This window comes from Acromyrmex echinatior, chromosome 2 (assembly GCF_024713525.1).
Source record: "Acromyrmex echinatior isolate Ae372 chromosome 2, ASM2471352v2, whole genome shotgun sequence".
NCBI lineage: Eukaryota > Metazoa > Arthropoda > Insecta > Hymenoptera > Formicidae > Acromyrmex > Acromyrmex echinatior.
In genome coordinates, this window is record NC_141853.1 from 3,649,338 (window position 1) to 3,665,717 (window position 16,380).

Genomic DNA, 16,380 nt, shown 5'->3' on the forward strand with positions numbered 1-16,380 from the left:
AGGAAAAAATAATCCATATTAGTGTACCCGATAAATACAAAAATTTGTAATTGAGTTCCAAATTGTACATATTTATTCAAAATTTTCCCATAAAAAAATGTAATCATATATTCATTCAAAATTTTGGGTTTTTAAAAAATATTTATTTACAAAAAACTATAAATATTTAACAAGTATTCATATTCATTCAAACAAAATATAAACTGAAAAAAAAATTCCAATAAGCAATTATTATCCCTTAATTATAACCGGCACTTTAATGACTTGAGTAAAAAAAAAATAGAATTTTATTTATTTTTTGTAATTAATTGTAATATTCAAATTTTATGGAACTTAAAAATTTTGAAAAATATTTTCGAAAGCAATACATTTTTTATAAATATCTGTTTGAGCGTCATACATATTCCGATATAATTTCGGTTACATCACAGTAAATACAGTAATGTTATAAACATTTTAGACAAGATATCTTGAGCACATCGTTCATTATGGTCTGTGGACATTTAATTCCAAAATATATTATTTATTTCCAACAAAATATTTTTAACCTATAGGTTAAACAAAGATGCCTATCGAAATATTATTCTAATTTGATTCTGTTAAAAGATTAGAAATCTCTATACAAGGGTCTAAAAGAAGAAAAAGAACCTAATTATGTGATTCTGTTATTATCGAAAATATGCGTTGCTGTGTTGAAAATTGTAAAAACCATAGCGAAAGAGGTTAAAGTTTTGAATAACCGCGCGGCCATGGAGCCAAAATGGCGGCAGTCACGATACTCTGTGTGTAATCTAATGACTTTATCTCAGGTTTCTCTCTGCTTTTTGTAGGGCCAGCTTTAAGTACAGTAAAAATACGAGTGCGCTACCTACACTTATTACATCTATGACCTGCAAACATTAAAAATAATACGACTGCTTACAGTACAGACCGTATGGACTTTGCAGATTACTTTCATAGGTTAGAATTAAATCGTATATAAATATAAATTAGAATTTAGGCCCTGCACAGAATGGAGGAAATGTTAGGAACAAGAATAGATATTAAGATTTCAATCTATTAGAAACCGACGTGTATTCCGACGTAACTGGTATCTGATAGGTTAAAATCTTAATATCTGTTCCTGTTCTTAATATTTCCTCCATTGTACGCAGGGTCTTACGTATCTCGGTGTGTCGCGTGTACATTCAGAATTTTTTCGACACCTCGATTAAAAAAATTTTTATTATTTTGTACTGATTTCTTATTAAAGAATTGGCAATTTATCGGTTATATCATAATTTGACAAATCTATTTTTTTATAGATATATATCATATATTTTATCAATAGTTACTTAGATATTAACAATTTAATTCACATTTCTTATGTTATTAATTTATTTGTATCTTTTAAGATAGTTAGAAATATTATTATGGGTGATACAGAAAAAAAAGATTTACAAGAGCAAGCATTGGCAAAGAATGCTGTCCTGATATCTAGCAGCTCTTTATCATCTTATACAACTCCAGTAAAAGGTATCTATTTCTTATTTTCTATTAATAATTTCATTACTGTCACTATTGGCATATAAATAATAACAAATTGGGTATTTAGGTTATGATTTTAATAAAGGTATCAATTATCATGAATTGTTTACAACCATGGCAAGTTGTGGTTTTCAAGCTACAAATTTTGGGCTAGCGATTAAAGAAGTAAATCGTATGCTACATCAGAGGAATATACTTCTCATGGAAGATCAGCTAGATGAAACAGAAGAAGATGAATTTATAAAACGAAAAAATCATTGTACAATATTTTTGGGTTATACGTCAAATATGGTATCTAGTGGCATCAGGGATATTATAAGATTTCTTGTACAACATAGATTGGTAGATCCATATATTTAACAGTTTAATTTGTTTCATGGTTATCTTATTATATTTTGTGACTTTAGACAGATATTTTGTAGGTAGATTGTCTCGTAACCACAGCCGGTGGAGTGGAAGAGGATTTCATAAAGTGTTTGGCGCCTACATATGTTGGCAGCTTTTATCTGGACGATAGAAAACTTAGAGAAAATGGACTTAACAGAACTGGAAATTTATTAGTACCAAATGATAATTATTGTTTATTCGAAGATTGGCTAATGCCAAAGTTAGACGCAATGCTGTCCGAACAAAAGACGAAAGTATATGAGAGTTATTATATTGTTCAATTAGAGATACTGTTTAGCGCGCATTTTTACAATTGAATTGTTTTGTAGGGTACTTCATGGACGCCATCTAAAATGATAGCAAGACTCGGCGAGGAAATCAATCATGAAGATTCAATCTATTATTGGGCTGCGAAAAATAAGATTCCGGTATTTTGTCCAGCATTGACCGATGGTAGTCTCGGCGATATGATATTCTTTCATTCATATAAAAATCCAGGATTCGTACTTGATATTGTTGCAGGTTGGTTTTAAACCTAATTTACAATAATATTGCTCTTTGCTTCCCATTTCTCGCTTTTTCCCTATTTATGACTATTTTAACAGTAATCATGTTTTTTGTCATTTCTTGTCTCTTCTAAAGTTTGTCAACTTTTATCTCGGGCAAAAGAAACAGGATAAGAGGCAAAAAAGAAATAAAAAGTAGTAAAAAGTAAAAGTAGGAAGCTGAAAGCATATTGCAGATTAGGGTTTAACGTGTAACATTTATTAGTCTGCGTAACGCATATGAATCAATGAATCTTTCATCTTCCACAGACGTCAAGAGATTAAACAGGATAGCTATAAAAGCAGTGAACAGCGGCATGATAATTCTTGGAGGCGGTGTGGTGAAGCATCACATCTGCAATGCTAATCTTATGGTAAAATATTGACTCTTTGGCATGTTATTTTAGCCAATATATTCACAGCCAATGGTAACGGTACTTTATTTCAGAGAAATGGCGCGGATTATGCCGTTCTTATCAATACCGCCTCGGAATTTGATGGTAGCGACAGCGGTGCTCGACCCGAGGAAGCGATTTCTTGGGGAAAAATTCGGAAAGACGCTGATCCTGTCAAGGTAACTGCATTACTTGATAAATTTAAATTATTAAATTCAAATTTAAATGAGCGACAGTCGATCAGATTGTCAGGTGACATCGTTGTTTCTGTCTTAGGTGTGCGCTGATGCCACTTTAATATTTCCATTATTAGTCGGAGAAACTTTTGCCAGATATCATCATTCAGGGAAGATAGGAAAATAAGAAAATGAAGACGAGCTTTAATTATAATGCGGGTAAGACCTTCTGAAAATATTAGTAACGTAATAATTGTAATTACCTAAATATATTGATGTATACAATTACAAATATTAAATTTGTATAAAAAAAAGAAACAGCTATTAGTTCTCTAATTAGGAACATTCAAGCGTTCGAACGTAACGTGCATTCATGAAATTTTACACTGAATGATATGGAATATGCATATAAATACTATAATATAAAATATTGGGACATATTTAATATTATACACATTTAATATTATATCACTAAGAAAAAAATTTTTAGTATTTGTGATAATAATTACATATTATCATAATTATGGTTATTACTGCCATAATAATTATATGTATGATTCTATCAATAAATATATGTAATTGCAATGAGAAAAAATTATAAACATTTTTGTGGTAAACATAATTTAATAATTTCTAGTCATTTTTGTATCAACTATGATATATTGATAGAACTATAGATATATAAAAATTATTACTAATATTATAGCAGTAATAACTATAATAATTATACTATAATATTAAACTTGTAATTATAGTCACAAATACCAAAAACTTTTCTCTCAGTGTATAATTATTATTTTATTTACAACACTTTTGTTAAATATCAAAGAAGCAACGGTAACCCAATCCTTTTAATAAAATAACATATTGTTATTTTTAACTTCCATCTGTATAATCAAAATGTAAATCAGTTCATTTCTATGATTAGTTCCAAAATAAACATCGTTCATATTAACGCGTATGTACTTAGTAATAAACTAAATTTGAGTCTAATTTAATATATTTTCTTGAGTTAAATTGTTTAACTCCATTGTTTTAATCAAATTAACGAACATTGAATTGGATCAGTAACGACTTGTAGATACGATTAAAAATAACTCAATTATATAATTTAACATTATGAATTTAACAATGAAATAAAATCCATTTTTATTTTTACATATCTCTTATAAAATTCCTTTAAAAACATCGATATATTTTTTGCATTAAATGTTAAGAGCCGAGCTCCAATTTAAATACTAAAATTTATCAGAACAAATTAGGGTAGTCCTGCTTTCCGAAGATCTTCGGGAGATTCGCGTTCCTCGGGTAGATCACTCGGGCGTCGCGACGCCTGCGCGACTGCGGCAGGTGCTCGGCGGCGCAGGTTCGCCAGGCATCGCGGCGCCCCGCGGTGGTGTCGCAAGGGGGCGGTAGGGGTGGCGGCACCGTTCGCCAGTTGTTACCCGTAAGCCCGCGCTTGCGGACGACGGGCGTGAAACTAGCCCCGATCATCCCCCGTCGCACGGCTTGAGCTCCCTCGATTCTGTGGTTTCTGCCTTCCTCCCCCCCTCCCCCTCCCACTCCCTATCCCCTTTTCCCGCGCGGGGACCGATTGCTCGGGGTAACTGCACGGCTCGTCGCATCGTCGTCGGCCAACCTCCTCGCGACTCGTCGCCATCGTCGTGATCGTCGCGGTCGCGCTGCTGTACTCGCCGTTCGTTATCAACCCTTTCTCCCACCCTCCCCGCGATATATCGCATATCGCATAGCGGTGGTGGTGCTGGTGTTGGTGGTGATAGCCGTCATCGGTATGAACGATGATGGACGTGGAGGAGACCAACACGGCGTCCACCGCGAGTTCCTCGCCGAGACCTTCCAGTCCCGCCGCGGACTCCACTTTTATCAGGTGAGAAAATCTCACGGTACATACATATGTATACATGTACACATGCATATCGGAACGAAGAAAGAAAGAGAGAGAGAGAGAGAGATGATCCTCGTGTATAATTTCGGCGAGTTCGAATTCCGGCGATCGACACGCGAAAACGAGAACCTTTTTACGTGTCCTCGCGTCGTAAGATTCAGTTTTCCGTACAATGCTGAAAATTGAACTCGTACCGAATTTATACGGTGCGCGCATGCGCACACGCCGCTTCCAGTCCGCGTCCGTTTCTCGGCGAATTTGACCATGTTGCTTCCCTTCCCGTTTATCTGAACGATCGCTAAACAACTTCGTCGCTAAAACCTTACATCTTCATCCTTATCACGGTAATGTAGCCCTGATCGCGGATACGCATTCGTCGAATGTACGTACGTTGTCAATTGCGAGCCTGACGACGTAACGTCCCGTCGAATAAAAATTTGCCCGAAATATATTTTTCCGCCAAGTCGCTGAGCTGTACGCTTCGATTCGCACATCTCGCGATTTTTTTTTAAATCTCTCCCATCGCGAATAGAATTATTTTCGTTCTTATTTGCACTTGTTTTTGAATATATACGAATATATCTCAACTTTAGTTCGATGAATATTTTTGCCGAAATACGTCAGACTTGACTGGTCTAATTTTTGATGTTGGGCTTAAATCCTTGTTGAGCTTGGATTATTTCGTTCTCGCAGCGATGTGGCGTGTACATTGCGGCATTCGGTGGCCGTTCCGTGTGTGACGCTCGCGATATCACGGTTGGACGGCGAAAATACACGATATTTGCGGGATCGCGCGGGCGCCGATTAATAATGCACACATTAAGTGCACCGCCTCCCCCACTTTCCCCTCCCCTTTCCCTCTCCCTCGAACGTTCCCAGTCCGCGCGCTCTTCCATTCTGTTGATTTAAAAATGCAGGTGGCCAGAGCACACAACGCAGCTATCGAGGCGCGCCGCCGTGAATATTCGAGATCTTTCTTTCTCTCTCGAGATATCCCGTCTCTGTTTCTTACGATTAGACGATCGGACGTCGGATCCAATTTCCGGAACTCGGCGGTTGAGGAAAACGAATTTTAAAACTGATGAAAATTCAATTCGAAGTCCTGCGCGAATTAGATCACTAAGTCTTACGATAAATTCCGTAATTGAAGCTGATGCGACCTTCGTCGAGCTCCGAACTTAGCGACCACGTGAAAATCATTCTTACGTTTTATTTGTAATAACACGAGAAAGTGTCGATTGAAGATTACAGCAATTGAAGATTTCTGCCCTCGTTTTCAATCCACGATAATTTCTCAATCGAAAAGAAACTGCAAATCGTCTCAATAAAATCAAATCGTCTCGATAAGACGTGGAAGATTTTTCAATCGTCGTCTGTATGTATAGATAAAATTATTCTTAAACATTTTAAATATTTTGAATATTTAAATTTCTTAAATATTCGCGAAATATCTAAATTTTTATTCGAATTAATCACTACGTTAATAAATAGATATAGCGTAAAGTCACTGATCCTAACAATTCTCTTTTATCTCGTGTCTACTTGATAAATAAATAAAACGATCAATTATATATCTATATATTATACATACAAGCTCAAAGATACAGAATAATCAATACTAATTAATTCAACGCGCATGATAGCGCGGAATTGGGCGGATTCTGTAATCACTGTAGGTATCACACATACACTTTCTATTAGCTTGGAAATCGGAAGAATTATTTACTCCGTCTTGTCTATTTTTAACATGATGTAACTTCGTGACTATAAATTTCAAATTAAAATTCTATTGAAGTCTGCTTTAAATTAGCCAAAGACAGTTTCGTATATTTATTATTAATTTAGTTTAAAATATAATAATTTCAGTAATCAAATAATAATTTAAATCTGATAATTTTATAATATTATTGAATTTTTCAAGCATAATTCACAAAAGTTATTTAGAAGTTAATGATACGTCGACATTTTTATCTCGAAAGAAAGTGAATTCGACAAAAACTTCTTACCTAGAAAAACATTCGTACGATTTTGGCTTTGTATAATTTACAATATTTACGTGTTAGGAAGAAAATGCTCGTCAATCAATCCATCCCTATGATTAGTTTCGAAGTAAACAAAGTTCATCTTAACATATACTCTTAGTAAGTAAAGTAAATCAACTAAATTTGAATTAAATTTAATATGGTTTTTTTTTGGTTAAATTGTTTAACTGAATTATTTAATTCCATTGTTTTAAATTAACAGCATATTAGCAGTAAGACTAGTGGCGATTTATGGAAATGATAAAAAATGACTCAAATTGGGTATAATTTAACATTATGAATTTAACAGTGTAATATCTATCTTCGAAGCAGTCGTCAGCAATGTCAGAATGCTTTCCTTATGATAGATTGCATATAACTTGCGATTGATTCTTCCTTGCAATTATATTAATGTTATATACTGAATGTAGTATGTTCCCTACAAATTTTATATCTCGATGCTTCCTCGTGTGTCGCGGCTATAAAACACGCGCTCGGTCGGTCGCGAGGACGCGAAATTACGCTGCCAGGACGAATAAAATCCGGCGCGTGTGATCGAACACCTTTAGACGCGGATATTTTCGGATGACCCACTTCGTTCTATCCATCCATAAAGACGATAATTATCGACGATACTAGGAATAGCGACGAGAATGACGTGACAGACACGGGATTCTTTGTATGACATCACTTATGGTGTCGAATAATCTATAAGATACAGGAAGGATAGTATTATCGAGAGTAACAAAATTTCGTTTTCTTCTCAACAAGTGTTTCTGTGTTAAATTCATTATTAATTTAATTTTCTGTTGAATTAGTTAAATTAAGTTCTCTTTTCGTGATATAATTATTGAATATGAATTTATTATGAAATATATCTTTTTCATCGTTATTTAATGGATTAAATTAATGATGATGATTAAATTAAGTACTGATTCATATTTTATATATCTTGAATATTTTTAAGATCTATAAGGATCATAAATTTTGATTTTTTTCTAATAGATATTTTATGATATCGAATTTCTCGTATAGACAATCATTTAAAAAAATCCAAACGCGGAAATACGAGTGATATAATTTTATATTAATATTTGTCGTAATCAATTGCATTGTTAATATACGCATAAAATAAACCTATATTCAACGTTATCAGTTTTTGCAATTCTCCACCGTACATTTTTGCCTTGATTAATTTTTCCTAAAGCTAGATTCGCGGTGAGAATCGAAGTCAAAACTGGGTCAATCTTTTATTGCATCCCAGGGCCGTACTGGCAAACGGAACGACGAATAATGCTGATTCTTTTTTGAGCCAAGGATTTCACCCAAAATTGAAGCACTTTCATACTAATACCATTCTATACCTTTCATCTAAATACATATAGATACTTCCATTTCAGTGTGAAGAAAGAACCTACGGACGAGCCCAGCAGTCCTTTGGAGGCCACCAGTCCTGGTTCCATTCTACGCAACAACAACGGTGAGTTTCCTAAGAATAATTATGAATGATCTATATGAAGCGTTCGATGCCATGGTGATCTAATTTACAGAAAAATAACATACAAAGTAAAATTGCGTACATTGAAAAAAAATATAGTCAATTTTAATAAATATTTAGTTCAATACTATCAACTAAACATTTACTTATAGTAAATAAATATTTATTCAGTAAAAAAAGAATTTGATTGTTAAATCAAATTAATATTTTTTCAAATAAATACAATATATTTATTAAAATTAACTATATTTTTTTCAAATGTAGCAATGTTTCTTATATTAGAAATTATAAGTGATATAATACTCTATACATGTTATTTTTTTAATAAATGGCAAATTTTAATAAATAATAAGTTTAATAATAAATAAGTTTTTGAATCTACGCATGGTTTAAAAATAAAATACAAAAGAGCTTAAATGTTAAAAAATTTTCAATGATTTATTATTATAGAAACTAAAAAATTATTTAAGACTTTAATCTCATATTTTTAAAAACAAGCTGTTTATAAAGTTGGTCCATTATTGTGTTGAACGTTTCATACGATCTAATTTGGTAGTGTGATAATTTCGTTAAAATTGCGAGAGGGAATATTAAAGAGCGCCGTTAACTTTTTCTCGTGTCCGCTATTATTATATACGATGTGATAAATAATTCACAAAACGTTGAATAAAAAGAAAGAGAGATTATCGGAGATAAGAGAAACAAAAGTGATAGTTATCAACCGTGTTAGCCTGCATAATGCTAATATATCTTAAAACATTATGTGAAGTATGTGCAGTACTTTTATAGGTTTATTACGCAAATCGAATTTATTTTTCTAACTTTTTATTTTTTAAAGAATCTTTTGTCTTGTTTTTCTTCTTAGGTCTCGTCTGTTTTTTTAGCCGATGCTAAAAAAATATAGACACGTTACTTGTTACTTGAATGAGCTTTCGGTAGTACACGATTCTATGACGCGTCATTTATTTCGCAATAAACTTTTTCAATAGTGCTGCTTATCAGAGAGACCGCTGCAGATTACTGAAAGATGCAAAAAATTTCTTTTGACCGTGCATCCACGTCAAACCGGTTTTCTTCATATGCAACCGTGGATTAAGAGACGCATGGTAATTCATTGTTAGTCAAATTCCACACGTTGCATGTATATAGAGGTATCGAGTTTATTCTAGAGGTCCTACGAAACCTGATTTAAAGTAATCTTTATCATTTCTATGGACCAGACCTATATATATATTCATTTTGGTTGTACGTACCTATACCGGTCATCGTCTGTAGAATCATGAATGCACAAGAAATGTAAAAGAAGCATTACGAATATTGATTGTCGAGATGTGAAACCATAAAGAAAATTTTAATTTTCTAATTTTTTCATAGAGATATTTTATGTCAAACCTATAAGTAAAAGAGTTTAGAAATGAAATAAAAACATTTTATTTTTCGAGTAATTACCAGTTCAACTGGGAAATCTCATTTGAAGTTTTGCCTACCAAGCGAATGTAATGTTGAAAATTGCGACGACATCTCCATCGGTGAAAAAGTTTACCGCGCCGAGTTGTCTCGAGAATCCGTCATTGGGAGGTTCTCGCATGATCCTGGAACATTTGTACACAACGTACGAGTCCTCGCGTGACAATAACAGGATGGCGGGAGAGAAAGGAAGAGAGAATGAGCACCGCTGCCTCTTTACGGTGGGATGAGGTTCCAGCTGTAGCTGGCGTTGGATCGATTCAAAAGCGGCAGCAAAGCGCCCCACCCTATTATGTGTTTTCTTCAGGCCCCTACCTCTCGTTCCAGCCCCCCTGCTTCTCGTCGCGCGAATCCAACCCTCCACCCCCTGCTTGCTACAGCTCCCTTACCACGCTGCGCACCCCCTGCTGCCTCCTCCTCACCCCTCCCACGGTTCTATCGCGCCGGAACGGTTTACTGATGTGAGCCGGAAGATCTCGACGACCGGAAGTTCCCTTCGCGCGCTCCGCTTTAATTGAAGATGGCTTTTTTTCTCACCTCTCCTCCCCGTTGCTTTTTACCCTGCACCCTCTCGTTCCATACAAGCGTTGAGAATCCGAGACGCAAGATTGGCCTTTTGGTCACCGGTGGACGGCACCTTAATGGGCAATTGGCTGCCGGGAGAGAGAATTTCTGGAGTCCCCGTGAAATTCACCGGCTGATAGCCAATTAACTACCGGGCCTCATTCGTCGCTGGCCATCATTCATGGGAAGGTCAATGTGTCTTTCGGCATTTACGGATAAATCAGAAACGGTTGATGGTAGTCCCTCGTGGCGTATTTACTTACTTGTTTTATATTCATCTACGCGTGCTGGTGTAAAGAGTGTCTTAAGAGCGTATAACAATTTAAAATGATAATTCGTTAAATTGCGCATTATAAATAACGAATGTAGAGAAACAGCAATGTGGTCGATTAATCTTAGTGGAACTCTCTGGAAAAATGCGAAAAGGTATAATCTCGCTTTCCGGATTCAGATTACCCTGTGTGGCTTTCATTACCGTTACAAGTGTAGGATATATTTCGTCGCGTTTCTCAGTAATGAAAGGGTTAAGGACGCATTTACGTTATAAGAATATCTCTTTATATAGATCGCGGAGACATAGCACTATATTATTATCACATTGCATAAGACCCGGCGCTCTATAATTATGAGTATAAACTTATAACAGTGTATTCGCTGAATGAAGAGGCGTTAAGTCGTCGTCGAACCGTGATCGAACTCTATTCTACGTTGTGTTCCTTGTTCCTTTATTAAGAAATCAATGCATTGGAAATCGCTCTATCGCAATTTATTAATTCTGTACTTGATTTTACATAATATAACATTTTGCTGGAGAGAATTCTTTCATGATCATGCAATTAAGTAAATTCGTCTTGAATACTATTAATGAATTTTCGCGCGTCTCGATCACATTAAAATTCAATTTAGATTATGTCATTACAACTTTCACTTTCAATTATACATGTAAAAATGCTTGTGAAAAAGCGAGAAAGAAATTATGTTATTATATTGTATGTTATTATATTACGAACCAAAAATTAATTATTAATATTACCTGACTAATAATTGAATTCATATTTTATGAAATAGAAATTTAATATCAATATATTGTTTAATTAACGGAAAACTGTCGAATCACATCTTCAGATTAAAAAATATAGATACAATTAAAATATTAAACATTTTTCTACCCGAATAATTCACGGAGATAACAAGCACATATAATGCGTATTAATTATCGCTCATTTTTCAGCTTGTATTCGATTTTTAATATACTTCTTCTCTAAATTGTTAATAAACTGAAATATAATTTCACCTGATATGTTTTTTTAATGCTGAACAGTTCATCAATTTTATGAGCGCTTTAATAAAATCTGAAATCTGCCAATAAATCTATACAAGTATTTATAGTTTTCCAATTGGACGGAATTCACACTTGAAAGAGAGAGAAAGAGAGAGAGAGAGAGAGAGAGAGAGAGAGAGAGAGAGAGAGGAAAAAGAAAGCGGGGAGAGAAGATAAAAGGAGTGCGCGAGAATTTATATTTTCGAATAAACCGCAGCCGCGGCAGAACGCGAAAGCTCGATGAGGGGAAATGCAGCGTGCGGCTCGCATAATGTAACACACAAGTACAGAGAGAGCGAATCGATCTGTACGTACGCTCGCGCTCGCGCGAATGCAACCGGTTTCCCAGGTTCATTATACCGCGGAGCCGCGCATCTCCTTTCCCGACAAGTGTGCGCCGTGTTGCGCGACCACACCGACGACGGTAGTCCCGCCGTGAAGTTACTTACGCCCGGACTTCATCCCTTTCTCGTAAACGTTCGCCGCGTCTCTCTTCGTCCCGCCATCACGCCGTGGTCCACCTCGATCAGGAAACGCGCAGTCGTTGCGCCGATCGTGGAAATAAGTCATCGAACCGCCACGGTTCACGATCGGCTGCGCCGATATCAGCGCGCTGCTTACCATCCTGGGAACGCGGGATAACATGTGTCTAAGATGGCAATAGTTGTCTTCTTTTCTTTTTCTTTCAGACGTCAATACGTCGTAGTCGTTTCGTCGAAAATAGAATCGAAAATGGATATAGAAGCCCACGCTGTTTATACATTAAATTTATTATGTAAAATTTATGTATGTACCAATTTTTTAGTTATTTTTATTTCGAGTTTTTTATTTTAGTTAAAATTATTTCTATTCATGGAAAGAACGATTTTGCTAAAGTATCTAAAAATTTAACAGAATTAGATACAGAACTGAAAATAATTTTGTTAAATTGTCAAAATAATTGTATAAGATGGCTAAAAGTTTTTATAGCAAAGTGCTAATATGATGTATGTTTATATACGAGGAAATCGGATACTTAGATATACTTCTAATATTTAATATCCATACGCAATTGACATCTTGGCTCTGCGACCTATTCCGTATTTTAACGTTCAACTCAGCCTATGTTTACATAACAACGAATCATGAACTCGTATATCTCAGGCCGTTGTAACAAACATAAGGAAACTTATTGTTTGTAACATTACAATGTACCTCACGTGATTTGTATTCAGTATTATTTAATGTTATTTAAGATTTGCGTTTATATGGATTTTTTTTATGATGACTGAAGATGGCTAAGTAAGTCAAAACATCCTATCTCTTTATATTGTAACATTAAAAGTTACTATTAAATATACATGTGTGTGTGTGTGTTATTTGTTTTTTATAGGTCTTTCTTATCTTTTTATTATTATTTATCGTTTTTAATTTTTTAGAAAATTGTAGAAGTACTCGAAGAAAGATTTGGTTAAATTAACTAGAATTCTGGTTAAATCTGTATACTAGAATTGTAGTAGATTTAATCAGACATTTAGTAGATTTAATTAGAATTCTGGATCATTTATTTTCCATCCGAATTCCAGTTAATTCAATTAAACATTTTTCTCCGTGTAGATAAAAAGTTAAATTGAGATTAATCTATATTAATAAAAAGTAATCTATATTAATAGAAATGAACAACTGTCGAATTCTGAGATCTGAAGATCGTTGTAATTAAAATTTTCAACGTATTTTTGTCGTCTGCGTTTAAAGATTTAGATCAAATATTGTTTTGTGCATCCGAAAGTTTCTGTTAATTAAATATGAGAATTTTGAGACCAAATAAAAATTGGAGCATCTCAGCATAGCCATTTTTACAGCTACCTCTCTTAATTTTTGAGAGAAAGAATGTCGAGCAGAACGTTTGGTTGGCAAATAAGATTAACGAGATTGATTTATCATTGCTATCGCGAAATAGCAGAGTACTCAAGCTGGCCTTATCAAAATCTCTCTTTCAGAGACGATTTTTCTCACAAATATCTTTCCCAAATTGAAGTTACTTAAGCGATTGAGCGTTGCCTAAAGCAATTCGATGTTTCTCGCCGTCTTTATGGCTCGCAAACTTTCCTCGTGGATCACTAATGCATTCTTTCTTTTGTCATCGTTGACACCCTCGACGGATATCTGTCGCACTTCCCTTGGGACGTGCTTGTCTAAGAGAGTCAGCGGACAAAGTGCCGGTGCAAATTCTGTTTTAGTAGCGGGCCTAAGAAAAGAAAGAGAGAGCCCGTTGGTTCGTACGTTCGTTCGGCTCTCTCAGCACTTTTCGGTCAATGAACCGCGTGTTGCTGGCGAACCCAGTTGGTCCACTCGCGCGGCGCGCGATCCCCACTGCGATTCCAACTTGCTGCGTCCCGCGATTTAACCCCCCACTGCAGAGTCACGGCGGCGATCACGTCAGATCGGTCGGTCCACGTTTTATCCCTACCGGACAGACGCGATCCTCCACGACACGGCTCACCTCCGGCTTCCCTCGATCTCGCTGATCGCTCCCCCTTCGTCTCCGCCCGCAGCTGCAACCCCTTCCATCCTCGAGACTCGGTATGTACTCACCTCCGACCCGTTCGCTTAATTCTTTTCGTCCCCTCTCCTCCCGTCCACCCTCCTGGTATTCCCCTTTGCTTCCCTTCTCCCTCATTGCCACCTCCAACCACCTCCTTACTCCTCTTCGGAGGTACACCTCCCCCTCACTCTTTCTCTTTTTCTCCCTTCTTGACTCTCCTCTTTCCTCGCCCTTTCCACCATCCCTTCTCCACCGCGCAATGTCGTAACATGTACGACGGAACGCCGGCTTTACTTACCTCACAGGTGAGCGCTCTCGGCTGTACCAGGGAGAGGACGAAGGAATCGTCCTAAGGGTGGGGAGGGGGAGGAGGGAGGGGAGAGAGAGAGAGAAGTGCTCGCGGAGCTCGCGAGTAAGCGCGAGGGAGAGAAAGAGAGACGGCGCGAACGTAAGGTAGGGGGATCAAATGAGAGAAAGAGAGAAGCACGTCCGTGCGATCGAGGAAGACGGAGCACGGGAAACATGCGGCGGAGGGCCCACTCCCGGCACTCCGCACTCGCGCGAGAACGAGCGGGCTCGACGCGCCGCACGCTCGCGGATCGCGCGCACCCACGTGATCGCGCACGCTCTCGCGATAAACGTTCCGTCCTTAACTATATCGGTACTTACAATTACCTAAACTCCCTTGGTACACCCTGTACACACCTTTCACGATAGGGTGTCACCACACGCTCCTCTCGGGCTTTTCCTCACCCTCGCGGGAATGTCCGCTTCCGCTTGATTGCGCCATCACGTGGACGATTCCTTCCGATGATATCTGCGGACGAGAGCAGAGTGCTCTCGACTGTCTGGCTCCGAACCGATACGTGCCGATCGCGACGATCTTGTCGGGATAGTGAGTGGTATCCGATGGCGAATCGTTTATCGAAAGGCGACGTCTAGATCGAGTAGCTTCGTGAGAGATAGTATAGATATCATATATGTTTTCTAGAACGAAATGATATTTTAAAGGATAACTCTATTGGTTTCTACTATCGACGTCTTATATACTTTATTTCAACGCGATAACCAGGAATGTGACTGTGCACTCTGGATCAGTGTGATCGTGCCTCAGAATTCTGAAGTGGCGTTTCGAGAATCTGCGTGAGATTTTACGAGAAACTCGTGAATGTGAATAAACTTGTCCACTGGTGCCGAGAAGGGTTCTAAAAAAAAGTCAGTTGAGAACCTTTCTTTTCCTCGTGGATTACATGCTGGACCAAATCATTTCGATACAGTGGCGAGTCTTATCGAAAGAGAGTCGAAATATCGGTGAGTGTTTGGGAACCGTTCGTGCAGCGTTAATTTGCGTGTCACGTTTATTCAATGCGAGTTGTACACGGTGAGAGATAATTGCCAAGGAAATTGCAAAAGTTCATTGCGCTTTCATTCACACCTCATTGTCTCGTGGAAGCGCGACAAGTAAGCGGAGCGAGTCCGCGTTGTTTCGAGGTGTCGATTGCGGGAAATTATGAAATTATTATTATTTCACAGCTATTCAATACCTGTTAAATATATATATCTCTTAATGGAGATCTCGTAAGCACAACAACCTTTACGCAATTGCTTCAGATTAGACGAGTCGAAGATGAGAGAAACTGTTGCGTCAAAGTAAATCATAGAGTAAATTCGAGACAGTGTAATTATAACTTTTGGAACGAGAATGGCCATAGGATAAAAAACTAAGCGTTAAGGTATTTATTATAAAGCAATAAGTGAGACGAGTTTGTAGATGTAGCGAAAATTGACTGTCACGATCTTTCATAACGTCTGCTTTTCATTGTATATATTTCAACGATTGCTGGAACAGAAACAGCAACGGATTGATTGACGGGTTAACGGGTTATTCTTCCTCATATCACTCCTGAATTACTTTAGCTTTCGAAATGTTTCAAGTCTGTGTTAGAATACACGCAAAAGACGAGTCGCGAGATGTCGGGAGAAGCCCTATGGTGCCGAGTTATCTCGGCGAGGAGCGTGTCTTCGTGCGATGTCGATCGCCGCGGATCG

At 36.9% G+C, this 16,380-nt stretch overlaps 2 protein-coding genes across 7 annotated transcripts in view; both read left to right on the forward strand.

The window, feature by feature from the left end:
- Positions 1-768: 768 nt before the first annotated feature.
- On the forward strand, positions 769-3,348 carry Dhps (Deoxyhypusine synthase). Of its 2 annotated transcripts, none has more exons than XM_011053990.2 (8): positions 769-960; positions 1,399-1,515; positions 1,595-1,869; positions 1,950-2,168; positions 2,244-2,436; positions 2,730-2,833; positions 2,908-3,033; positions 3,131-3,222. In XM_011053990.2, the coding sequence occupies exons 2-8, from the start codon at positions 1,413-1,415 to the stop codon at positions 3,215-3,217; spliced, it is 1,107 nt and encodes a 368-aa protein (XP_011052292.1). In that variant the 5' UTR covers positions 769-960; positions 1,399-1,412; the 3' UTR covers positions 3,218-3,222. The 2 variants fall into 2 exon arrangements, with proteins under 2 accessions (XP_011052292.1, XP_011052274.1); XM_011053972.2 differs by having other exon boundaries at positions 770-960; positions 1,395-1,515; positions 3,131-3,348.
- Eip78C (Ecdysone-induced protein 78C) overlaps positions 3,188-16,380 on the forward strand; it is a 92,443-nt gene continuing 79,250 nt past the window's right edge. Inside the window, exons 1-2 of one of the 5 annotated variants that reach the window (XM_087416763.1) lie at positions 3,188-3,249; positions 8,358-8,437. Coding sequence is in view for 1 of the 5 variants with exons in the window: in XM_087416767.1 (XP_087272893.1) it covers positions 4,830-4,918; positions 8,358-8,437 (169 nt within the window). In the remaining 4 variants the exon portion in view is untranslated. Of the gene's footprint in view, positions 3,250-4,422; positions 4,919-8,357; positions 8,438-14,860; positions 15,643-16,380 lie in introns of those variants that run through there. The other 4 variants (XM_087416767.1, XM_087416765.1, XM_011054846.2 and 1 more) reach the window with 4 other exon arrangements.

Excerpts from the sequence above, each read along its gene's own strand:
- Dhps (XM_011053990.2), top strand. The coding sequence starts at position 1,413 with ATGGGTGATACAGAAAAAAAAGATTTACAAGAGCAAGCATTGGCAAAG. Across the intron at positions 1,870-1,949 it reads TTCTTGTACAACATAGATTG|GTAGATTGTCTCGTAACCAC; the intron begins GTAGATCCATAT and ends GATATTTTGTAG. Across the intron at positions 2,437-2,729 it reads CGTACTTGATATTGTTGCAG|ACGTCAAGAGATTAAACAGG; the intron begins GTTGGTTTTAAA and ends CATCTTCCACAG.